The sequence below is a fragment of the Oncorhynchus mykiss genome, chromosome 2, assembly GCF_013265735.2.
Source record: "Oncorhynchus mykiss isolate Arlee chromosome 2, USDA_OmykA_1.1, whole genome shotgun sequence".
Lineage (NCBI taxonomy): Eukaryota > Metazoa > Chordata > Actinopteri > Salmoniformes > Salmonidae > Oncorhynchus > Oncorhynchus mykiss.
This window is the reverse complement of record NC_048566.1, coordinates 87,516,893-87,544,192: the sequence shown is the minus strand read 5'-3', so window position 1 is coordinate 87,544,192 and position 27,300 is coordinate 87,516,893. Positions and strand designations below refer to the sequence as shown.

At 41.0% G+C, this 27,300-nt stretch overlaps 1 protein-coding gene across 1 annotated transcript; it reads left to right on the top strand.

Moving 5' to 3' along the window:
• The first annotated feature begins 447 nt into the window (after positions 1 to 447).
• Positions 448 to 25,273, top strand: syt9b (synaptotagmin IXb). The gene is made up of 7 exons (XM_021575590.2): positions 448 to 935; positions 7,253 to 7,616; positions 7,719 to 8,259; positions 20,348 to 20,468; positions 20,942 to 21,113; positions 23,228 to 23,357; positions 24,581 to 25,273. Exons 1-7 carry the CDS (start codon positions 788 to 790, stop codon positions 24,653 to 24,655), a joined length of 1,551 nt encoding a protein of 516 aa, XP_021431265.1. The 5' UTR covers positions 448 to 787; the 3' UTR covers positions 24,656 to 25,273.
• The last annotated feature ends 2,027 nt before the right edge of the window (positions 25,274 to 27,300 follow it).

The window sequence follows — 27,300 nt, the reverse complement described above, 5'->3', positions numbered from 1 at the left end:
TATTGAGAATAAAAACATTTAATTGAATGCCTTGTCAAGAGGCTTTAAACACAGCACTAAGTTACCAACATTTTACATAGATTACAAACTGGGTTCTAAAGAATAAACTATTGGAGAAAGCATGAATCATAGCAGAATATAAACGTTTTTGCTTTAGGGATAAAGAACATACAAGAATGATGTAGACTGTAACAAAAAGACAAAGTGTCAGAAGATCAAAGCTCTACTTGAAGACTTAACATTGAACGTACTGAATATCCACGACTGAGCATTTAATAACAAAAAACCTTGAACGATTGATTTACCACAATGTCTGTGTTTGTATTGCTTGTTCCATCACTTGCTCTGCAGGAAACGATAGGACGCGCTGTAATGCGAGGACAATAGTGGGGGGGTGGGTAGGCAGAACGGACATTCATTGTGCATTGAGAAATAATTGAGCGCCGTCAAAGCCATTCATTCAAGACCTTGACGAGCGCAGCTCTGTAATTCAGCACCACAGTCTAGTGAACAGCGCACAACGAAGGATAGCGAATGCCAGTGGATGGATTCAAACAGTGGCACAATATTTCCACACTTTATATTCAAACTAAAGTAATATTTCAGAGTAAAACTTAGTTGGATAAAGCTTTTCTCCACTCTCCGCTTGCGTGATGACGGTGTATGCAAAAAGTGCTCTTTGGGATGACTCTCTGCTCCCGGCACCGGGGATCGGGGTCTAGATAGGCGTTAGGAGTGGTGTGGAGCTGCGGAAGAGCCCCTCCATTCAGAAGGATGCTGGTGGGAAATGCCTGGAGACAGAGAGGACGAGATTTGTCGAAAGGCTCTAGAACTGCTGTCGGATCTATGTTCTAGGGGCGAAGTGCAAAACGACAATTGTGTGGATTTCATATACTATTTTCGAGATCTTGCCAGACCGAGATACTCAGACTCAGGTATGTTGTGCAGTAATGTGAAATACAACATTTTGATTTAGCTATAACAATGAGATAGATTTTGTACAGGATGGTGAGATTTAAAACTTCTCAATTACTCAATCTCAGAATTTTTAATCATCCACACTTTTGAAAAGAGCGTTATGATAGCAAATTCGGTGGTTTTAAAACATTTTGCAAGACACTTTTTTCCAGTGAAAAGTGAGGTTTAGAAACGTGTTGCATAGTAGTCTATATCAATATTATCCAGAACTGGATAGCAGTCTATAGTGCATTTCCTTTTAAACAATGTAAACTACTTAGGCAAATGGCATACACTTAGGCTAGTGACTTCTCTGGTTAAATAAAAAATAAAAAAGAATTATAATATCCTACAAGAGGTTGCCTGTGTTCATCAAGGCGTCTACAGCAGCACAAAAGGAACGTTTTATTTGTGTGTGTTTTGACAGAGTGGAGGGGATAGGAGCCCCACCCATTTACCATTGCCCAGATAACATAATGCTTTGAAGTTCTTGCTCCCTGGGTCACACAACCATCCAGTGACAGCAGCACTCTAAATTATTCTAAGTGTGTTATATTCTAAATGTTAATTTGACTGTTTATTTATTATTCATTTCAGCTGTATATTGACTTTGACAACTAAATTACCTTTAAGTGACAAATAGTGATGATTGATCAAATGGAAATTTTGTTGGTACCTCAGTCCAACCACCACACACTATCAAGTCACAGACCAGAGTGGTATGTGAGGTCTCTTGTTACACCGTAGGTTAGCTACTGGGCTTGACTGATGCGTTTATTAAACATGTTACAAATTCCATTAAACATGCATGATCCTACAGAAGTTCTGCTAACAGATCTTTTCCCAGTTACTCTGTGACCTATTTACTGCAGGTTGCTCCACATAAGCAACGTTTTATAGATGTAAAGCTATTAAAACCGCCCAGGAAAGGGTGGGAACTAGTTTTGAGCCTCCCATGTTGCCATCCATATCTGTATAATAGAGGACCACTATGAAACTTGGTGCTTTGGTTTTGGTCAGGCCCACTTGTGGAAAGAGTCTAATCTGGTCTGGACAGTTACAAATAGGATTTTTAGTCGGAAAATAAGTGGCCATAAAGCTGCATAAACTGCTGGTATGAAATGCCTACGGGCAATGGACAGATGAGAAAAGTCCATATCACATCCTCTGGTAATTTACATCCAAATCCATCAAGGACAGAGATGAGGTTAAGGAAACTTCTCTTTCTGTGATTCTCACACAATCTTCTCATGCTTAAGAGAGCCTCTCTCTGTGGCAGTGGGATAGCAGTGTCAGTAACCAGTAGCTTTCTGTGGATCCAACAATCTGTTACTGCAGCCCTTCTAGGGGAAAAACAATCAATCGGTTCTAAAGGTCCCTCTCTCTCTAGTCTCTCAATCCCCCATATCAAAATGACCTCTCACCTTTGCAATTGTGACTTATTGACATAATGTTGGTGGTGCTGCTGCTGTAGGTTTATTGAACCATGACAGTCAGTGTGCTTCCCTAGAGGAACTAGACAACTGTTTAATGAAAGGCCACAACCTGGACTTCCCCTCTCTATGGATGAGTAGCAGACTAATATAAACAACACAATGGGTCTAATGGGAGAGCCAATATGACCCACTGCCTACAGGCCTGTATGGTGTAGGAGTCTTCTGTAATGAGACCACAAGGGGGCAGCTAGGACCCTCAGAGGGCCATTTATCGCCAAAGTATCTCAACTTCATGAAAATCTAAACTTTAGTAGATCAAAACCTACTGAGTGTTGTGGATGTGTACGGATCTGTGAGGACGATGAATATTATAAAACATTATATAGAACTAATGTGATCATTCAGTGATGAAATCCCTACACTCCTAAAAAAAGGGTGCTATCTAGAACCAAAAAGAGTTCTTCGGCTGTCCCCATAGGAGTAAACATTGAAGAACCCCTTTTGGCTCCAGGTAGAACTCTTTCCACAGAGGGTTGTACATGGAACCCAAAAGAGTTCTACCTGTATCCAAAAAGGGTTTTACCTGGAACCAAAAAGCGTTCTCCTATGGGGACAGCCGCAGAACCCTGTTGGAACCCCTTTTTCCAAGAGTGTACTCTCAACAGAATGAGGCACTTCAAAAAGCTTCTTAGGATCATGTTTATGTTCATGCCTGTCTCCTGTTTCTGTAGTGTGAGGCAGCTTGATGTACAAACACAGCCCCTGGACAGGAAGCTTTTCTATCACAGGGCCTTACCCTCAATCTATTTCCTTAATGCTGAGTGCCAAGCAGAGAGGCACTTGGTCCCATTTTTACAGTCTTTTGTATGTCTCGGCTCCGGATCGAACTCCCAACCTTCTAATTTCAGGGATCACAAGACCACTGAGTTGGTCTCCGTCTTCCGCATACGTCCTGCATTAAACTTCACGTCACAGTGGTTCTAATCTTTCTTGCTATAGCCCATGTAATGTTAGTGATTATCCAACATTTCTTCATCAAAATCTCAGGATTAAATCAGAGGTTTGTCAGCTTGATTGTTACTTTAGCACCCACTGAATGCAATAAGTGAATGGTTTTTATGCAGCATCCATGTGAAGTGTCAAAGTATCAGTAATAATTGATCAATCAGTAAACATGTCTTCCCTAACAGCAGGAGATACACTTGGACGCCACTGTTTTGGTAAAAGGATGAGGGATGGGAGAAATGTAGCCACTTTTAAATTCATAGACAGAGCTATGGATGCAAGGACTGAGCCTCCATGATATAACAAAATACAGTTTTAACTATGTTTTGAAGCTGTGCAATGTTTGTTTACATTTACGTTGTTTAACCCTTCCTTTATGTTTCAGGTCAAATTGACCCAGAACAGAAATACTATTTTACGTAACTTTTCCACTATGACCCTTCATCTACTTTCCGACATATGGTTCTCAAACTGGTAAAACAATTAATTAATACAAAATTAGTGACATACATGATGTTCTGGGTAAATTTGACCCGCAATTTGACCCCTGCAATTTGACCCCCGCAATTTTACCTTGACATTGTTCTACCGTATATAACCTTGGTCTAGAAACAAGCTGCTTTCTGCACAGGAATGGTGCTGATCACATATAAACTGTGATGAGCAACACTTCATCTGAAGTCAATTTGAAGTCAATTTGACCTTGACATCAACCTTTGACCTTTATGCTAGAGACAAATGATCTTCTGTGCAATAAATATCTATCCATGATGATCATAAGGATGTAAGTATCTTTTCCCTGTGATGTTCAGAGGCCGAGGGGACAGTGGCCTGAAGTTTGGCAAATAAATAGTAAAAAATGTCATGAATGTCATAAAATAGTTCCCAATACAGTATTTCTCAAGACTGTTGGTGCCTTTACATTTGATTGTTTTTACACACATAATTTATAAGCAGGGGTTGGAACCGGTTCAAGGAACAGAACCAAAAACCATAAAATAAAAAATAAAAATAGGAACAGAACCGGAACCGAGAACAAAAATGATCTATACTGTTCCGGAACAGAAAAGGCATGGGAACTGGTAATAATGTTATTTTACATTCCAGGGATTTTTTTCTTTAAAAAACATAACAAAGCACCTATGCAAAGCCCTGACTTTGTCACTCAGAAACTTATTCCAGTGTCTTCATGCCTGACAGCTGAAAATCTTTGCCAGTGTGTGTGTAGGCTACCTGACCCTCCCCATGCCCCTCCCCCTCCCTCAGAAGCATAGTTTTGTCATAATAATGTATATTCTTTTTGTTTTTGCTCCATCCCATGCCTACGCCCCTGGTGCTACTCTGCACACACAAGCTTGTTAGTTAGCTAGCTAGCTCTGGTCTAGCTGTCATCAGCTCTAGGTGGCATTATGTGTAATGTAATGGAACTGAGAGTCATGATAAAGGGCTAGCTCTGGTCAAAATGTTAGTTAAGCCAACTCAAAGACATCCAAAGTTCCTTCATAGAAGCACTCCTCTGTGGGTACAATTCTGTGGACCTAATCCAGATAATGCATGTCATAACAACAAGATGCCCAGTGCATCATGCACAGTGCTCTCCTCACCCACGAATTTCAGTTGCATCTCTCATCCTACACTACACTTGTCTGTCCACTGCATGTAGATAGCCTGCCCTGCTCCATAGAAACCTGCTCTATCCATTTGTGAAGTAATTTCATGTCGAGCTATGATTTCAGAGGTTTAAAAATAACAATATAAACTGTTACTTTTTTGGGGTTCAAATCTGTTCAGAACTGTATTTTTCTGGTCAGAACAGTGGAACTGGACAAAAAAAAAATGATGGTTCTGTTCAGAACAAGACAATTGGTAAATAATTTCAGTTCAAACACCTGTTTATAAAATATTGTATTGAAATATGTGAGAAAATGTGTGATTCCATAAACTGTCAGACACTAATTTGATAGTTTAGCAGACATACTGTAAATAAATAATCTTTCACACATTCTTTGACAGACTGTGGATCTTGAATTGTAGGAGTGTTTTTTGTCATTTTAACCTTGGCTTCTTTTAAAAGCTGTTTTCACACGTTGCTCTCATAGCCTGTCTGAGCTTCTGCCTGTCTGAAATGGAACACAGGATCTATTATGCTTACAGTGTGAAATATCAGAGAGGTTCAATTCATTTATATGGATAGACCCTATCAAGGGCACCACATGTTGTTCCACCATAACGTGTTCTCTAATCCACAGTATGAGCAAACGCAACCATAGCAGGGCTGCCTAATTAGTACATTGAATACACATAGTCCTATACATACTGGAGATACAATTATAAAAAATGATTTGCACATGTGAAATCAGCATGTCTACACATTTGGGTTGTGTGTGTGTGTGTGTGTGTGTGTGTGTGTGTGTGTGTGTGTGTGTGTGTGTGTTTGTGTGCTAGTGTTGGGTGGTTGCTGGGTGGTTGATTAATACAATATGAATAATTAAAATAATTAAGCCAGTGCTAATTAAACATGTCAGTCAGTGTTCCTTTGAGAAAGTTTTTAACTTTAACCCTGTGTCGTGTTTGTAATGAATTGAGCTGCAGATTTAATTAGAGGCAGTGGTATTTAGAGCACATTATATTGATTGCACCTTGTCAGTTTTAGGATAGGAAGAGCAGATTTGTCCCAGGAGGGCTGGGAGTTTGGTGGGACAACAACTTTCATACATTCAAATAGCAAGGGAAAGAGCAATTCTGCTTCCAAACTCCTCATATAGTGTCCTTGATTTCTTCTCTTTTTAAAACAGCCAAATTTAAATATACCAAAGATCGTCAAAATAGCAGACAACCAGATGAGTGAATCCTCAAAAACTGGTCCCACAATGTCTGGGCATGCCATCTATCTATGGCTTAGTGCAGAAGCCACAGTTGGTCTCCAGTGCAGTATGTGGGCCAGCCCAATGAGCCCATGGATCCCTGGCTGCACACTGTGAATGTGTACTGCAGAGCTGCAAAGCCCAACCAGGATGGAGTGGTGGGAGGAATAACTCAACACCAAATGAGGCTCCATTTCCCTCCACTGCTCTAGATAATCAAAGGGAAGTATTGCCGAGAGACAGTGTACACAATAGATCTGATTGGAAGCTATGGCAGTTGCAGGACACTGACAGGGGCTTATTCACTGTGGACCAAAAGCACTAGGTGTATGTATACCCTGATTCACAATGACTGGGGAGGGGAGACACTACATTAACATTTTAGTAGACGCTCTTATCCAGAGCAACTTACAGTAGTGAGTTCATACATTTTCTCGTACTGGTTCCCATTGAAATCGAACCCACAAACCCTGGCGTTGCAAGCGCCATGCTCTACCAACTGAGCCACACGGGACCATACAGAGACAGGGTGAGCTCATTCATCAGGTAGTGAGATGCTCTTTCTGAGAACTGGAACTTATACTGATAGCCTGGTGTGTTCCATCTCAGACAAAAGCCTGTTCCCTTTCACTGTCTGTGAGAGGCCATTTGAGATGGGAGGACTTACTGATGAGTTAATGTTGACTGAGCAGGACTCTATAACCTGCTAAAACCCATCTGAGTTTTTCATCCCTTGCTAATGTATACAATTGCAGGCCTCGCCTTAAAATCCAGAGGACAATGTCCATCAAATTGTCCTTACGTCTTTCCTTACAGTGATGTTTATGATAAAGTACACATTTTTGTGCAATATCAAGATGAGGAAAACATTGAGAGATATAAAGAAAAGTCAATAGCATAATAATATGTTGATATCAATACAAAAAATATCTTTGTACTATCCCCTGACTTGCCCTAATTCCATCTCTCACAATGGTTCTGTCTGTCCAGATGTCTCGGTGAGCCTGCTGTCACTGTTGGTGACCACCTGTGGCCTGGCTCTTTTCGGGGTCTCACTCTTCTTTTCATGGAAGCTGTGCTGGGTGCCATGGTGCGACCGTGGCCTTCCCGAGGGCTTGAAGGATGGCCACGGGGACCAGCAGCCAGTCCTGATGGAGATGGATGGGGTGGAGAATGAATACAGTGAGGACTGTGTCAAGGAGCCCTCAGGCCTTTTAGCACCAGAGTCAGCCATGAAGATCAGCCACACGTCCCCAGACATCCCCCTGGAGGTCCAGTCCAAGCCCAAGGAGAACCACATCCGCCACATTGCCCGGGTGCAGCGCCAGATCACTGAACCCACCTCCTCTGTTCGGTCAGCCCCACAAAACAGAAACAATAACAAGGCAATTCAACTAACCCTGTTGCATTAGGTCTATAGATAGCTAATGATAACTGGTTTCTCTACCCTCTGTAGGCACAACTCATTCCGTCGCCAGATGAACCTGTCCAACCCAGACTTCAACATGGGCCAGTTCCAGAGACAGGAGTCCCTGGCCACTCTGGGCCGGATCAAACCTGAGCTCTATAAGCAGCACTCCGTGGACACGGACGACGGCAGGAGGGCCGACAGCTGCGGCCGGATACACTTCATCCTCAAGTTCGACTGTGACCTGGAGCAGCTCATCATCAAGATCCACAAGGCCCAGGATTTACCGGCCAAGGACTTCACAGGAACCTCTGACCCTTATATCAAAATCTACCTGCTCCCCGACCGCAAGACCAAGCACCAGACCAAGGTTCACCGCAAGACCCTCAACCCCGTGTTCGATGAGGTCTTCCTGTTCCCTGTGGCCTACACTGAGCTGCCCACACGCAAACTGCACTTCAGTGTCTACGACTTTGACCGCTTCTCCCGCCACGACATCATTGGCCAGGTGGTGGTGGATAACTTCCTGGACCTAGCAGACTTCCCCAGAGAGACTAAACTCTGTAGGGACATCCAGTACGTCACCTCGGTAAGCTAACCTCTTTATGTCTCTCAATACACTTCATATTGTCTTAGGTACATAGACAAGCAACAATAAATGCACAATTGTGACTTAATGAATTAGTGAATAAGGAGACATTATCTAAGAGAGTTTAGTGGGGAGTCACTGTTCCCCAAGAACCACCCCCATGGTGTTAAAAGAAGGCTAACATAAAAATATACTTAGATGGGTGAATAATACATGATCACACCAGGAAACACATGGGGTAGTGACCTACATTTCATTTGGCAGTAAAGAGGCTGCTTTTACATGAGAGGATACAGAGCTGGAGATTGTCTAGATTATTCACATGGACTACATGGATTACTATAGGGAGTTGTAGCATACTGAAGGTTTCGCCTGTTCCATTGAATCTCACTGGACATGTTAGAAAGGCTCTGGAGGCTTCTACAGTCTCATTGGAGTCTCACTGAAGAAATAAGGACTATGGTGTCATTGAAGGATTGTAAATAGTCTGCAGTCTCAAGGAAGGACTGTAGTCTCAGTGAAATATATACAGTATCAGTCGAAAGTTTGGACACACGCACTCATGCACAGGTTTTTCTTTATTTTTACTGTCTTCTACATTGTAGAATAATAGTGAAGACATCAAAACTATGAAATAACACATATGGAATCATGTAGTAAGCAAAAAAAGTGTTCAACAAATCAAAATATATTTTATATTTGAGATTCTTCAAAGTAGCCACCCTTTGCCTTGATGATAACTTTGCACACTCTTGGCATTCTCTCAACCAGTTCCATGAGGTAGTCACCTGGAATGCATTTCAATTAACAGGTGTGCCTTGTTAAAAGTTCATTTTTAAAGTTAATTTGTAAAAGTATTTTTTTTTCCTGTGGCAGTCCTCATGAGAGCTAGTTTCATAACAGCGCTTGATGGTTTTTGCGACTGCACTTGTTCTGGATTGACTGACCTTCATGTCTTAAATTAATGATGGACTGTCATTTATTTTTGCTTATTTGTGCTGTTCTTACCATAATTTGGACTTGGTCTTTTATCAAATAGGGCTATCTTCTGTCACCACCCCTACCTTGTTACAACACAACTGATTGGCTCAAACACATTAGGAAGGAAAGAAATTCCAAAAATGAACTTTTAACAAGACACACCTGTTAATTGAAATGCATTCCAGGTGACTACCACATGAAGCTGGTTTTGAGAATGCCAAGAGTTTGCAAAGATGTCATCAAGGCAAAGGGTGTCTATTTGAAGAATCTCAAATATATTTTCATTTGTTTAACACTTTTTTGGGTACTACATGATTCCATATGTTTTATTTCATAGTTTTAATGTCTTCACTATTATTCTACAATGTAGAAGACAGTAAAAATAAAGAAAAACCTGTGCATGAGTGCGTGTGTCCAAACTTTTGACTGATAGTGTATAGATATGTATATCACTGAGACTACTTACAATCCTTCAATGATACCATAGTCCTTCTTTCTTCAGTGAGACTCCAATGAGACTGTAGACTTCTATTGAAACAGACAATTGAGACTCTAGAGCCTTTCTGACATGTCAGTGACTCCAGTACTGTACTGTATATCTATCTACTGTCTGCCTGTAGGGCCATGCTCTTTTTTTACATGTGTTAATATTCACTTCCGATAGAAGTCAGGATCCCATGATTTACCACCAGTGTAGGGATTTAATTTAATCAATAGTATGATTAGGCAATTCCTTAAGGACAATTAAGTCTAGGTACTTTCTGCCATTGGCTCTACACAGGGCAAGATGCATTTTAATATAGATCTATAATTAGTACCCATGTAGATGAACAACCTGTACAAGTACAGTTGAAGTCGGAAGTTTACATACAGTTAGGTTGGAGTATGAAAGCTCGTTTTTCAACCCCTCCACAAATTTCTTGTTAACTAACTGTAGTTTTGGAAAGTTGGTTAAGACATCTACTTTGTGCATGACACAAGTCATTTTTCCAACAATTATTTACAGACAAATTATTTCACTTATAATTCACTGTATCACAATTCCAGTGTCATGGCTTTATAAGCTTCTGATAGGCTAATTGACATCATTGGAGTCAATTGGAGGTGTACCTGTGGATGTATTTCAAGGCCTACCTTCAAACTCAGTGCCTCTTTGCTTGACATCATGGGAAAATCTAAAGAAATCAGCCAAGACCTCAGAAAAACAATTGTAGACTTCCACAAGTCTGGTTCATCTTTGGGAACAACCACGCAGCCGTCATACCGCTCAGGAAGGAGACACATTCTGTCTCCTAGAGATGAACGTACTTTGGTGCGAAAAGTGCAAATCAATCTCAGAACAACAGCAAAGGACCTTCTGAAGATGCTGGAGGAAACAGTTACAAAAGTATCTATATCCACAGTAAAACAAGTCCTATATCGATATAAACTGAAAGGCCGCTCAGCAAGGAAGAAGCCACTGCTCCAAAACCAGCATAAAAAAGCCAAACTACGGTTTGCAACTGCACATGGCGACAAAGATTGTACTTTTTGGAGAAATGTCCTCTGGTCTGAAAAAAATACAACTGTTTGGCCATAATGACCATCAATATGCTTGGAGGAAAAGGGGAAGCTTACAAGCCGAAGAACACCATCCCAACCGTGAAGAACGGGGCTGGCAGCATCGTGTTGTGGGGGTGCTTTGCTGCAGGAGGGACTGGTGCACTTCAAAAAATAGATGGCATCATGAGGGAGAAAAATTATGTGGATATATTGAAGCAACTCTCAAGACATCAGTTAGGAAGTTAAAGCTTGGTCGCAAAATGGGTTTTCCAAATGGACAATGACCCCAAGCATACTTCCAAAGTTGTGGCAAAATGGCTTAAGGACAACAAAGTCAAGGTATTGGAGTGGCCATCACAAAGCTCTGACCTCAGTCCTATAGAACATTTGTGGGCAGAACTGAAAAAGCGTGTGTGAGCAAGGAGGCCTACAAACCTGACTACGTTACACCAGCTCTGTCAGGAGGAACGGGCCACCCAACTTATTGTGCAAATCTTGTGGAACGTTTGACTCAAGTTAAACAATTTAAAAGGCAATGCTACCAAATACTAACTGGGTGTATGTAAACTTCTGACCCGTCTGGGAATGTGATGAAAGAAATAAAAGCTGAAATAAATCATTCTCTCTACTATCATTATGGCATTTCACATTCTTAAAATAAAGTGGTGATCATAACTGACCTAAGACAGGGAATCTTTACTCGGATTAAATGTCAGGAATTGTAAAAAACTGAGTTTAAATGTATTTGGCTAAAGTGTATGTAAACATCCGACTTCAACTCTTCATATTTCTGTGCATTTGGATTAGAAGTGCTAAAAGGTATGACGTGGAGAGGGTTAGTGGAAGATTGAAGGCAAATTAAAGACAGATCTAAGAGCTATCAATCCATTCACAGCCAGTCACTTTAAATAAGGTCGGACTTAGAGTAGATATTTTCACAGCTTTCCTCAGGTCAGACTTTCACATGTTGACTCTCAGAGAATGTCAAGCTTGGCGACTTCCTAGATAAAAAATAAAATAAAAAATAATCTACACCCTGTATCATGCGGGTGAGCTCACTTGGGAGCCATTGGTTTGCCTTAAAGTGTAAGCAAGTACCCACACACAAACGGCCACACACACACAGACATAATGTAGACAAACATAATGTACACAAATACACACACACAGCCACTCAGCCAACTGGGCCAGCCCCTCTGGGAACAGAGCATGGGACATCAGAAGACCAAGCACTAGTCCATGCATAAATCATACCTCAGGGTGAAGTTGGGTTTCAAACATCCCATATGTAACATAAAAGCTGTAACCTGGCATCACATTTGGCCTTAAAGTGCTTCATCTCCATAAACAAAAACTGTAGGATCGCATGAAGAGTAAGGAGGTCAAGAATAGTGTTTGAAAATGTTACACACCACCTACTTATTTGATAACATAAATTACAAGTAATGCTACATGTTTGAAATGTTTTTTTTTACCATATCCCACACCTTCCAGGGCCAGAGAGAGATACAAATACCCATACAAGTGCACCAGCTCCAAACCTTTTACTTGGTCTCTATAAGCCTCTAGGTCAGACAGCCACCTTTATAAGTGTTGAATTGAACCGTTAGACAATAGAACAGGATCAATGGCGGTTTATCCTGTCAGGAAGATGAAGGATCTGGATCTGTACGGATGGAGGGACCTGTTGCTGTTTACCACTTTGGTAAAACTATTAATTAGACACAGCTTAACTAAACTATTCTAGAACTCAGTAGAAGACCAATAGCCTCTTCAGGTTCACATTAATTGTTGGGCTGTTATAACAAAGATTACAAAGAGCGCAGTAATCTGTGTCCTTGCCACAACATTCAATAGTACTGATCTGAGCCAACTTGGGACATATTGTAATTAGATAAGATTTCTTATTAAAAGAATGACTGTGTGGCAAGATCCATTGCATATGGTTTACTTTTAGTAGTGGTTTCTTTGCAGAAATTCGACCATGAAGGCCTGATTCACGCAGTCTCCTCTGAACATGCTGAGATGTGTCTGTTACTTGAACTCTGTGTGGCCGTGTGTGTGCCGGCTAAGGAGTATTGGTGTCTCTGAGGGGTCTTTGGCCTGGTTTGCTAACTACCTCTCTCAAGAGTGCTGTGTATTAAGTCAGAACATCTGCTGTCTCTGCCACTGCCTGTTACCAAGGGTGTACCCCAAGGCTCGATCCTAGGCCCCACACTCTTCTTAATAGGACTAGGCTCCTTTTTTCTCCACTTACTGTCTGAATGACGTGCCCAAAGTAAACTGTCTGTAGCTCAGGCCCTGAAGCCAGGATATGCACATAATTGGTACCATTGGAAAGAAAACACTTAAGTGTGTAGAAATGTTAAAATAATGTAGGAGAAAATAATACAATAGATATGGTAGGAGAAAATCCAAAGAAAAACCACCAGAATTTTTATTTTGAGAGACCATTCAAAAGAAAGGTAATATTGAAAATTAGCTCCCTGGATGCAATTCCTATGGCTTCCACAGGGTGTCAGCAGTCTATGTTCAAGGCTTGTAACTTAAAAAACAAATAAGAAATATCAGTTTTAGCAGAAGGATACAGTCTTGGAAATTTGTGTTTGCGCGCGCTATTAAGACATTACACACCTGGTAAAATCGGTTTCCTATTGAACATACTTCTTTCCGTAAGAAATATTATAGTTTGATTACATTTTAGGGTATCTGAGGAGTAACTAGAAACCTATTTTGACTTGTTGAAACAAAGTTTAGGGGTAGATTTTCGGATTCCTTTCTCTGCATGTTGAACGAGTGGAATACTCAAATCGATGGCACCAACTAAACAGACTTTTTGAGATATAAAGAAGAATTTTATCAAACAAATCAACACTAGATGTTATAGCTGGGACCCTTTGGATGACAAATCAGAGGAAGATTTTCAAAAAGTAAGTAATATTTAATCGTTATTTGTGAATGTATGAAACCTGTGCCGGTGGAAAAATATTTTAATGTGGGTTGCCGTCCTCAAACAATCGCATGGCATGTTTTCGCTGTAATAGCTACTGTAAATCGGACAGTGCAGTTAGATTAACAAGAATTTAAGCTTTCAGCCGATATAAGACACTTATATGTACATAAATGTTTAAAATCCATATTATTTATGATTATTAATTTGAATTGCGCGCACTCCAGTTTAACTGGAAGTTGTCCCACTAGCAGGACCCCTAGCCCTAATAAGTTTTTACATCAACAACATAGCTCAGGCAGTAGGAAGCTCTCTCATCCATTTATTTGCAGATGATACAGTCTTATACTTAACTGGCCCCTCCCTGGATTTTGTGTTTAATGCACTACAAAAAAGCTTTCTTAAGTGTCCAACCAGCTTTCTCTGCCCTTAATCTTGTTCTGAACACCTCCAAAACAAAGGTCATATAGTTTGGCAAGAAGACTACCTCGGAGGGTTTAGAGCTTGGGGTAGTCACCTCATACAAGTACTTGGGAGTATGGCTAGACGGTACACTGTCCTTCTCTCAGCACATATCAAAGCTGCAGGCTAAAGTTAAATCTAGACTTGGTTTCCTCTATCGTAATCGCTCCTCGTTCACCCAAGCTGATGAACTAACCCTGATTCAGATGACGATCCTTCCCATGCTAGATTATGGAGACATAATTTATAGATCGGCAGGTAAGGGTGCTCGAGTGGCTACATGTTCTTTACCATTCAGCCATCAGATTTGCCACCAATGCTCCTTATAGGACTCATCAGTGCACTCCATACTCCTCTGTAAACTGGTCGTCTCTGTATATCCGTCGCAGGCCCCACTGGTTGTTGCTTATTTTAAAAATCCTCTTAGGACTCACTCCCCCCTATCTGAGATATCTACTGCAGCCCTCATCCCCCACATACAACACCCGTTCTGCCAGTCACATTCTGTTAAAGGTCCCCAAAGCACACACATCCCTAGGTCGCTCGTCTTTTCAGTTCGCTGCAGGTAGCGACTGGAACGAGCTAGAAAAAAACAGTGTTCATTGTTTGCAGTAACTTCGCCAACGGACTTGGCAGTTTCACTATTATTGATTCCGTTTTTAAGGCATTATCTAGGCCTATGAGAGTGATGCAGCTCTGCATTTTTGTTTTTCAACTATTTTAAGGTAATCTATAAATATATTCAGGCCCTCCAGGAATGAAGAGAATTAAGTAAGTAATATAAATATATTGAGGAGTAAAGTACGTAAAGGGCAATCCATTTATCAGGTTGAGAGAATGACAGAGGGAAGAGGAAAAGGTCAATCAGGATGATTTACTAGGCCAACTGCTGAGAGAAGACCTGTCACCACTGAAAAGCAACACATCCAAATGTTGTTCTCTCACGTTCTGACCTTAGTTATTTTGTTATGTCTTTGTTTTAGTATGGTCAGGGCGTGAGTTGGGTGGGTTGTCTATGTTCTTTTTTCGATGATTTGGGATTTCTGTGTTTCACTTTTAAGTTGTGGGTGCTTATTTCCTGTTTAGTGTTTTTGTCTTCCACCTTACGGGACTGTTCGTTTGTTATTCATTGTTTTGTTCAGTGTTCTAGTACTTCATTAAAAGCTATGAACACTTACCACGCTGCGCATTGGTCCTCCTCTCTTTCTCCCAACGACGAACGTTACATGTTCACATTCCCACAAGGTTCATTGAGTATTAAAGGCCCAGTGCAGTCAAAATTCAGTTTTCTGTGTTTTATATAATATTGTACAACAGCTGATGAAACTAACACTATAAAAGCATTTGGTCACACTTTATTTGGATAGTCTGTGTAGATGCTCCACAGATGGTCATACTATCTTTATTTTTTATTTCACCTTTATTTCATTCTTAGGGATAGGCGTCCCGTTGTGCAGCGCCTTGTGTCACCATCGCAGATTTTAGAGAAACAACAAGTGTCGGTACATAAGTGTCTTATATCGGCTGAAAGCTTAAATTCTTGTTAATATAACTGCACTGTCCAATTTACAGTAGCTATTACTGTGAAAAAAATGCCATGCTATTGTTTGAGGAGAGCTCCTAACAACAAAACACTTTTTCACCACGATAGGTTTGATAAATTCACCTCTGAAGGTGAAATGTGTACTTATATTTGGAAATCTTGCTCTGATTTATAATCCAAAGGGTCCCAGAGATAACATGAAGTGTTGTTTGTTAGATAAAATCCTTTTTCATATCCTAAAAAGATCCATATAGCATGCACGATCAATTTTGTATTTCCACTCATTCAATTTGCAAAGAAAGGGGTCTGGGAAAATCTAACCCTAAACATTGTTTCAATCAGTCAAATCACATTCGTATGTATTCCTCAGAGATCCTAGAATGTAACCAGACTTTACTATATCATTAGGGGTGTAGTATATCCTATAGGACACAAGATTTGTTCAGAGAGCGACTCCTTCATGGCACGCAGATGATGCGGGCGGTCTTCACTTGATCGACTGTAACTTTGTCAAATAAGCACCAAATCGGGGTCAAGCAAAGCTAGCTAGATAGCCAATGGGCTGGGCTTTACGGGAGTATCTGGAAACCCAGTATCTGTCGCAAAATGTAGCTGCTAACCTTGTGCGACATCAAGCCTTTTCATTTTGAACAAAAATTATAAGAATATGGAGAGTTATGAAGTTATGAAAACTGGTTGTTTTGCAAATGTTGAACTTATAATATGGCTACTAATACTGGAAAAGCTAAATCAAAGTCCAAGTATACAGATTTGACGATATCCTAGCAGAAAAATGTAATATGAATGTGAATGCCTCCTTCACGATTTGCCCAATTATACCTGGGTGACTTCACACTAAATGTCATGTAGTTTGCTCATACTTCAAGTTATCCATCTGAAACTTTGCACATACACTGCTGCCATCTTGTGGATAGATGTAGGACCTGTTCTGTTGCATTTCAAATATGGTGGTAGAAAAAAATAGTTGTTTTTTTCTTTTGTATTTTCTTCTACCAGATCTATTGTGTTATTTTCTCCTACATTCAAATCTCATTTCCACAAACTTCAACGTGTTTCCTTTCAAATGGTACCAAGAATATGCATATCCTAACGTACAGTCAACACAATAGAAAAATGTGTATATAGTGTGTGCAACTGAAGTAAGGTGGTAAGGCAAGAAATAGGCCAATAGTGGCGAAGCAATTCCAATTTTGCAATTAACACTGGAGTGATAGATGTGCAGATGAGGATGTGCAAGTAGAAATACTGGTGTGCAAAAGAGCAGAAAAACAAAAACAAATATGGGGATGAGGTAGGTAGTTGGTTGGATGGGCTATTTAGAGATGGGCTGTGTACAGCTGCAGCGATCGGTAAGCTGCTCTAACAGCTGATGCCTAAAGTTAGAGAGGGAGATAAGTCTCCAGCGTCAGTGATTTTTGCAATTCGTTCCAGTCATTGGCAGCAGAGAACTGGAAGGAAAGGCGGCCAAAGGAGGTGTTGGCTTTGGGGATGACCAGTGAAATATACCTGTTGGAGCACGTGCTACGGGTGGGTGTTGCTATGGTGACCAGTGAGTTGAGATAAGGTGGAGCTTTACCTAGCAAAGACTTATAGATGATCTGGAGCCAGTGGGTTTGGCAACGAATATGTAGCGTTGGTAAGAAACTGCTTGTTAAGGTTACGGTTAGGATTAGGTTTAGAATAAGGGTAAGTGTAGGGTTAGGATAATGGTTAAGTTTAGGGTTAGGATAAGGGTTAGTAGATAGTTAGTTGAAATGTTACTGATGTAGAGTATCTACAGATGGACTTCCCTAATAAAGTGTTACCAAAAATTGGATCAGTGTTATTTCCCGATAGTTGCTGGTTGAAAATACAATCTACACAGGACCTTCTAATCAGCAGGTTTGCATGGGCGGAAGTTTCGGCTTTCCATAGTGGCGTCACCATGTGGTAAATTGGTTAATAGACCAATAACAAAGAGAGTTTTCAGTTTACTCCAGTTTTCCCCTCCCCATTATAAGTCATTTTTGCTCAATATAATTTTTGCCCACAATTACAGTAAAGTACTTCATTGTTACCCAGAAATGATTTGATATTGATATAAAATGCCTGCATTGGGCCTTTAAGAATATTTTATTCACAAGATGACAACAGAATCATCCCAAACTCTGTTATTGTTAACTAGTCAAACATGAGTACTACCTTAGGTGGTTCTAATGTGTTAGCTTACTCTGATTCTGTCAGTGTACATTTAGCAGATAGCAGCCCAGGGTAGCACAGCTAAAGTGGGGAATCATGTCGTTCCACAGTGGGTCACAACTGCGGACTTACTGTCTGATGTTGTAATAAGATGACATGGTCTTACACACGCCGGCTATCGAAAAGCCATTTCCCCTTTCCATCTCCCTTTGTCTCCCTCGGTTTCTCTCTACTAACATGGTAGCAACACACCCTGTCTATTAAGAGACCCTTTAAAAAGAGAGAGAGCGAGATCCCAGGGTGATGGATAATTACAGAAGATAGACTGCCAGCATTCTCACTCAGCCATATTGGGGGCCTTTAGAGCTCCAGTGTAATTTCATGGAAAGAGCACAAGTTACCATAATTCCACCACTGACTTGATTGAAGTGCTTCAACGAATAGAGGGGACTGTTATGCTATAGTCTGCAGATGGAAGTGGTTCATTTGATTATTTAGTCTGAGAGGGATGGGTTATATAGTTCCACCCCTAATCTCTCCTCTGCGTGTGTGTGTGTGTGTGTTTGTGTGTGTGTGTGTGCGCGCAGAGGCCGAGCATGTCTGTGTGCGAATTGTACCACTTTACGATGGAAACCTCATGCTGTGCGTTCTGAGTGACCATGTCGGTATTGCAAAGTGTGGACTGATGATTATGTAGGTTAGAGGTCACTGTGGTTCCTTCCCCTATGTTGACAGCCTTGATAAATCAACTCCTTTGTTTGATTCAATTGATAGTGATATTGGACACGGGCCAGAGAGCAGTATTAGCGCGCCCTAATGTTGTTTTGGATACAGTAGATTGCATTAGATCTGCCATTACAACCATCCAGAAAGAACACTTATTGATGCTTGAATGGATGTGCCAATTTTACATTTTCCACTATGGCACCTGACCTTTTTCAAACTCCCTATCAATGTCATGGTCTAAAAAATTAAGTCAACAACAACCTCCAAAATCATTCACATTCCTTGCAGGACAGGACATTAATTACAATGCACAAAGAATAAGACAATAAACAGCCTACATTATTAGTGTCCTTAGCAACCATGTCCATTGATCTCTGGTGGATGTGATGCAAGGTGTTTTAGAGGCTTTGAAATGGAACATCAAAGTAATTAACTACCAGAGTTGAGACCCATTTATAGCAACATGCATTTTTCATATACAGCACATTAGAATAATGTAGCACATCAGACAGCATGTTATTCTTAAACTTTTAGCTTAGCTTTTGAAGTCACATTTTGGGACACTATTCCTACAGACATTCATTTTCCAATTCAGGTCCGTCATCATTGAGTGAGCAATGAGCATAAATGGAGCTGTGTTTGCCTTTCAGTATATTCAAACTTCTGTTACTTCATCAGTGAACATATTCCCTTAGTAAAACCCATTCCATAGAGAACACAGTGTGCTATATGAGGAACTAAACCAAGTTGCCAATATTGACGATGGGCTTGTCAGAGCCATGACAGCCAGGCAGAGAAGCCGGATATCCCTGGCAACAGAGCTCCAGCAGAGTGTGAGCTAGCTAGCTTCTCAGGGAGGCTGTGTGTGTGTGATACTGGGACTGACCACTGACCAGGCAGGAGGTGACCAGGTCAGTCCTGATAATGAGCGCTTCTCTGTGGAGAGCTGGACTGACCTTTCCAGCTGATGCAGAATAATGGGGCTTCCCTCCCACTGAGCCCAGGGGCCTGCTGACAGGAACCTTCACACAGGGGGAATGATCTGTTATAACATGCCTGTAGAGCTACGGGTGAAGGAGCACGCTTGCACCAGTGGGGGCTGCTGAGGGGAGGACGGCTCATAATAATGGCTGGAATGGAATGGCATCAACCACATGGAAACCACATGTTTGATGTATTTGATACCTTTCCACCTATTCAGCTCCAGCCATTACCACGAGCCCGTCCTCCCCAACTAAGGTACCACCAACCTGGTGACACGCACACAAACACGCACTCACACAAAGCTTAATTCAGATGTCAGGCTAGTGCTAGCCAAGCCTGAAGATGCTGCTTATTTAGAGTGGGCTCCCAGCTTCTAAAACCTACAGGATTAACAGGGTTGTCAGGGTTACCTACCATTGTGAGGTGCATGCCTCAACTGGAGGTGAGACTCGTGGCCTCCATATTCCCTGTCGGTAACTAACCTTGTGAGCGATCCTGGTGTCTGACGAACGCATCACTCTCTCACAGAAAATCTATTTTCAAAGGTGATAATTGGAGTGCTGCTCTTCCTGTTAACTCAAACACGGTTCACTGTGAACCAGCAGAATCTCTAACAGGGATGCCAGAGCTATAATGTATGGTGACATCGTGAGACATTCAGTTACTAAACATTTTTCACTGATGTTTTCATTGCTTTGTAGGACAATGTGGACTTGGGCGATCTCATGTTCTCCCTGTGTTACCTACCAACGGCTGGAAGGCTGACCATCACAATGATCAAGGCTAGGAACCTCAAAGCCATGGACATCACTGGAGCCTCAGGTAGGGGCGGCAGGGTAGCCTAGTGGTTAGAGCGGTGGACTTGTAACCGCAAGGTTGCAAGTTCAAACCCCTGAGTTGACAAGGTACAAATCTGTCGTTCTGCCCCTGAACAGGCAGTTAACCCACTGTTCCTAGGCCGTCATTGAAAATAAGAATTTGTTCTTAACTGACTAGTTAAATAAAGGTAAAATAAAATGTGGGGACTGGGGCTCTAGTCTAATATGACAGGGTAATATATCAAATGGAATTGTAATTTCTGTCTCCAGGTCTTTTAATAACATTGGCCAATGAGCAGAAGGCATGACAAAACATATCAACGTAGCGTGACTGTTGAGGAGGCCATGTCTGCATCCGAAATGTCATCCTATTCCCTGTATAGTACAGTACTTTTGACCAGAGGCCTAATGCGGACATACCCCATCTGTTACTCCTTGGGTTTACCCTTTCCATCCCTGTGTCCCAACTCTCTCTAGATCCCTATGTGAAGGTGTCTTTGATGTGTGAGGGACGGAGGTTGAAGAAGAGGAAAACGTCCACCAAGCGAAACACTCTGAATCCAGTCTACAACGAAGCCATAGTATTTGATGTCCCTCCTGAGAACATTGATCAGATCAGTCTCCTAATAGCAGTGATGGACTACGATCGGTAAATACAGTGCCTTGCGAAAGTATTCGGCTCCCTTGAACTTTGCGACCTTTTGCCACATTTCAGGCTTCAAACATAAATATATAAAACTGTATTTTTTTTTGTGAAGAATCAACAACAAGTGGGACACAATCATGAAGTGGAACGACATTTATTGGATATTTCAAACTTTTTTAACAAATCAAAAACTGAAAAATTGGGCGTGCAAAATTATTGAGCCCCTTTACTTTCAGTGCAGCAAACGCTCTCCAGAAGTTCAGTGAGGATCTCTGAATGATCCAATGTTGACCTAAATGACTAATGATGATAAATACAATCCACCTGTGTGTAATCAAGTCTCCGTATAAATGCACCTGCACTGTGATAGTCTCAGAGGTCCGTCAAAAGCGCAGAGAGCATCATGAAGAACAAGGAACACACCAGGCAGGTCCGAGATACTGTTGTGAAGAAGTTTAAAGCCGGATTTGGATACAAAAATATTTCCCAAGCTTTAAACATCCCAAGGAGCACTGTGCAAGTGATAATATTGAAACGGAAGGAGTATCAGACCACTGCAAATCTACCAAGACCTGGCCTTCCCTCTAAACTTTCAGCTCATACAAGGAGAAGTCTGATCAGAGATGCAGCCTTTATGGCAGTGGCAAAAAGAAAGCCATTTCTTAAAGATATCCATAAAAAGTGTTGTTTAAAGTTTGCCACAAGCCACCTGGGAGACACACCAAACATGTGGAAGAAGGTGCTCTGGTCAGATGAAACCAAAATGGAACTTTTTGGCAACAATGCAAAACGTTATGTTTGGCGTAAAAGCAACACAGCTCATCACCCTGAACACTGTCAAACATGGTGGTGGCAGCATCATGGTTTGGGCCTGCTTTTCTTCAGCAGGGACAGGGAAGATGGTTAAAATTGATGGGAAGATGGATGGAGCCAAATACAGGACCATTCTGGAAGAAAACCTGATGGAGTCTGCAAAAGACCTGAGACTGGGACGGAGATTTGTCTTCCAACAAGACAATGATCCAAAACATAAAGCAAAATCTACAATGGAATGGTTCAAAAATAAACATATCCAGGTGTTAGAATGTCCAGACCTGAATCCAATCGAGAATCTGTGGAAAGAACTGAAAACTGCTGTTCACAAATGCTCTCCATCCAACCTCACTGAGCTCGAGCTGTTTTGCAAGGAGGAATGGGAAAAAAATTCAGTCTCTCGATGTGCAAAACTGATAGAGACATACCCCAAGCGACTTACAGCTGTAATCGCAGCAAAAGGTGGCGCTACAAAGTATTAACTTTGCACGCACAATTTTTCAGTTTTTGATTTGTTAAAAAAGTTTGAAATATCCAATAAATGTCGTTCCACTTCATGATTGTATCCCACTTGTTGTTGATTCTTCACAAAAAAATACAGTTTTATATCTTTATGTTTGAAGCCTGAAATCTGGCAAAAGGTCGCAAAGTTCAAGGGGGCCGAATACTTTCGCAAGGCACTGTACATGAAAACATTTTGCAAAGCTTCTATGAACTGAACCCCCTATCGTTATGGCAGTAGTTTCTGTTTTATTTTCTGCAAATAGACGACAAGTTTGTGGTGACTACGATATACTGAACAGAAACTGAGAAAACAGTATATTAGACACATCCAAACACATAGCTGAGCCTCCCTAAGTGTAACACGTTTTAGTTGTTCATGGGTTTGGAAAGCAGCTGGCATTCTGTTAACCCAGCTCAATAGAGAGAGAGTGAAAACAACATTTTAAAAAAATGAAAAGGTTGACGAACAAGCCTGGAGAACACAGAGTACAGACTCCTTGCCTCCCGATGCTGTTCAGAGTAAATATTTGATGAGTTATGTTATATTTGATGAGATATAATCTGCCAAACATCACTATAATTATTACACCAAAGAACACGCTGTTGGACAGGACACCAAACCTACAGGGCTTTTTATTCTGTAAGACATACTTACGATATTATTTTTATTATCATTAAGTGAAAATGTGTGGACAAGCACAAATCCACATGATTTTAAACAAAAACATGAATGGGAGTGCATGTATGGAAACAGAAGGTTTTGATGAGACTGTATGTTTGATGTGACCCCCATCCCACAGTGTAGGTCACAACGAGATCATTGGAGTGTGTAGGGTGGGCAACGAGGCAGAGAGCCTGGGTCGAGGCCACTGGAACGAGATGCTGTCGTACCCCCGCAAGCCCATCGCTCACTGGCACCCCCTAGTAGAGGTACAGTTTGTGTGTGTGTGTGTGTGTCAATCCATTAATACTGTATGTCCGCCCGTCCGTCTTTCTGTGGGAGTCAATGTGTATACTGATGGAAGAAAGACTCTTTAATCCTTGACATTATGACCACACATCTCAAAGGGAAGTAGACAACAAGCGATAGAGCTCTCCTTCTCCAGTGTGTATAGGGACAATAAAAGACAAGCGGGATTACACAACACAAATGTCTACTTGACTTGATGTGCCATAAACACAACAATCCATCCATGTAGCGGGAGAGGAAGAGGCTTCCTTCACTAAGCTATTTAGAAACACTACTCCTACACCCTCATTAATTGACCAGAAACAGTTCCTGGACTAATATTTACAGTCATGCAGCCTACACAGTGAAATAACTGAAGTGCCTGTCATTGACTAACATTGTAGCTGCACAATCAGGCCTGGGGTGTATTCACTAGAACCAAACAGAACCAAACGGAAGCTTACTTAACCCATCAACCACACGCACGCACGCACACACGCACACACACTTGACTTTTCATTATTTCCCCCGGCGGCTGTTCATGCCTTGGTGTTTTGAAATCTTTGTGCAAGACTCGCTGACCCTCAAGACCACAGACAGTTGTCATCAATAATTCACATCCCAGGCCACACCCTCTTTATTAATATTCTCTCTAAAACAGCCATTTAAACTGTGCTCAAACCTGACCTCTCTCTCTCTCTCTCTCCATCCATCCATCCATCCATCCATCCATCCTTTTTAAGCTATTAAATGCCAGCTGGAAAATGCATGCTAGTTGTTAAAGGAACTGCAATTTGAATTGGAGGTCTTGTAAAAGTAGAAACATTGAATTAGTGTTGTTATGAAACGGAGCATTAGTGTTGTTATGAAACATTGAATTAGTGCTGTTATGAAACGGAGCATGGCATTGCGGAGGCACAGTGCGTGACAATTGATTTGTGGACAGAGGCGCAACAGAACGCAAAGGGGGGCCGGGCCGTACACACAGAGGACAATGTTTGTGTAAAACGAATGAAATCTTCAGAGTGCATTATGTGACTTCAGCCTCCTAGTTTCCATTTGCCGAAATTAGATTTCACTTCTGAATCGTTCCTCTTCTTGCAATTCAGCTGCCCATTGTATTCCTAGACCTCATATACTGTAGCCTGGTTGTTATGTTCATCTCTCTGACTGTGTTTCTGTCTCCTATCTTTGTGTTCTCTAGTGGGTGGGCCAGGGGACTGCAGGTGGAAGTCAGGGCGGTTCCACCAACTCTCTGAAGACTCCTCCCTCACCATGATATTATTATTATTATTATTATTATGTGGAGAACACAGGGTGGTGAAGAAGAGGATCAACAGAGAGCCTCAGCATCAAAAGAGTAGGAGAGCGCATTAAGCTGATGGTAGATGTTACACTCAGTTTCCCCGACTTAGTCCTGTACTAAGAAACATGCTACATAGAGAATCTCCATTTAACAGTGCTTTTGATCCAGGACCAGGCTTAAACCATGTCCGAGAAACCAGCCCTATGTGCTCCCACCGCAGAGTCTGTGCCTCCATGACATTCTTGCATGGAGGACCATATTTAGTAAACTGCATGTCCAGTGGCCATTCATTAGTACTATTTGTTTAAAACGCAACAAAGTGTTCCAGTTTCAATTGGGAGGTAACTGTATAGTCTTGTTTATGTCTTGTTTATAACACATTGTTACAATGAATTGGTATTTGTTCTTTGGGTACAGTGCATGGGTTCTTTCTTTTTCCCTGTAATATTGTCATTTCTAATGACCTTTGATTGATTACATGTGAAATACTAGCATACTGTAAACACAAAATGTACCATGAAACTAAGACCTAGTATGTAAATTGTCCATTCAGATGTTACTAAATAAATATTTCTATAGTAGTTCCAGTGATCATACTGAAGAATGCACATACTTGTAGAAAGCTTTGACACAATATGCTCTACAGATAGTTTGTGGATAGTATGACCATCTGTTGATAAGCAGCATGCTAAGGTTACTGTGAGGGTTAGGCTTTTTTCACCTTTATTTAACCAGGTAGGCTAGTTGAGAACAAGTTCTCATCAGGTTTAGAATACGGGTAAAGGTTAAGGCTAGGGTCAGTGGATAGTTAGTCTACATCTACAGATGGACAATCCACAAAAAAAGTATTTAAGTTTACCACACAGGTGATTTTACGATCTCAACAGTGAATTGCTGTGTCAGGAAGAAAAAAGAAAATAGACACGCAGGCCTTAGAGCCTGTCCTGAACACTTTTCCCCACAAACCCACTCTCTTCACACCTGCGGTTGGAGGGTTGGGGGTTATAAGTCCCCAACTGGCCACAGACATTGACACACATGACTGATACCAAGACTGTTGACAGCCAAACAAACAGTAACGAGGTGGGGTTGTGTCACACATGGAGCTAACAAAAATATATAGAAATGTCTGCTCTATCAAAAATTACAACCAACTGATTATAGCATTACCGCAAAAATGGAGGGGGAGACGGTCGACAGACAAGTTCCTTACCCTACATTAAAGACCAAAATGTTTAATAATAATGGGATAAATAAAAAAGTATACCAGTTCCATTTAAATACCAACAAATTTACAGCTGTGCCATACAGGTTGCTAAATAGTTGGGAAGAGATTTTTTCCGATGTGCTGATTCCATGGCACATGGTTTATGAACTGATACAAAGCAGCTAATGGGGATACTTAATAAATGCAAAAATAAACAAAACAACGCCTGATTCAAAACTTTGAGTTTATATGATTATATTTAAATGATTATACAAAATATTATATTTAAATGATTATACAAAATATTATGTTGTGTTTATGGGGAATACAATCATCCCAGCTCTGCAGATTTTGCTGTGAAGAGAGACTTATTAGCTCACTTGTTTTGATACTGCCCATATGATGCAGCTTGTTTTGGGTCGCAGGTTCAGGAATGGCTGAAAAATCTCAACATTTACTTAAAACCATAGTCAATCGATCAATAATACTCTTTTTTTCATTTAGAATCTGCAGGAACTATGAGAATGGAAAGGTTCAGAACATTTGTGAAACCTCAAAGCCAGTTGAAAAATACAGCACCAGTCAAAAATTTGGACACACCTACTCATTCAAGGGTTTTAATTTATTTGTTACTATTTTCTACACTGTAGAATAATATTGAAGACATCACAACTATGAAATAACACATATGGAATCATGTAGTAGCCCCCAAAAAAAGTGAAACAAATGAAAATATATTTTATATTTTAGATCCAAAGTAGCCATCCTTTGCCTTGATGACAGATTTGCACACTCTTGGCATTCTCTCAACCAGCTTCATGAGGTAGTCACCTGGAATACATTTAAATTAACAGGTGTACTTTGTGAAAAGTTAATTTGTGGAATTTCTTTCCTTCTTAATGAGTTTGAGCCAATCAGTTGTGTTGTGACAAGGTAGGGTTGATATACAGAAGATAGCCCTATTTGGTATAAGAGTTATAAGTATATGGTATAAGTCCATATTATGGCAAGAACAGCTCAAATAAGCAAAGAGAAACGACAGTCCATTACTTTCAGACATGAAGGTCAGTAGTCAATACAGAAAACTTCAAGAACTTTGAAAGTTTATTCAAGCTCAGTCGCAAAATCCAAGCGCTATGATGAAACTGTCTCTCACGAGGACCACCACAGGAATGGAAGACCCAGAGTTACCTCTGTTGCAGAGGATACGTTCATTAGAGTTAACTGCACCTCAGAAATTGCAGCTCAAATAAATGCTTCACAGAGTTCAAGTAACAGACACATCACAACATCAACTGTTCAGAGGAGACCACGTGAATCAGGCCTTCATGGTCAAATTGCTGCAAAGAAATCCCTACTAAAGGACACCAATAGGAAGAAGAGACTTGCTTGGGCCAAGAAACACAAGCAA

Excerpts from the sequence above, each read along its gene's own strand:
- syt9b (XM_021575590.2), top strand. The coding sequence starts at position 788 with ATGCCTGGAGACAGAGAGGACGAGATTTGTCGAAAGGCTCTAGAACTG. Across the intron at positions 936-7,252 it reads ACCGAGATACTCAGACTCAG|ATGTCTCGGTGAGCCTGCTG; the intron begins GTATGTTGTGCA and ends CTGTCTGTCCAG. Across the intron at positions 20,469-20,941 it reads GGACATCACTGGAGCCTCAG|ATCCCTATGTGAAGGTGTCT; the intron begins GTAGGGGCGGCA and ends AACTCTCTCTAG.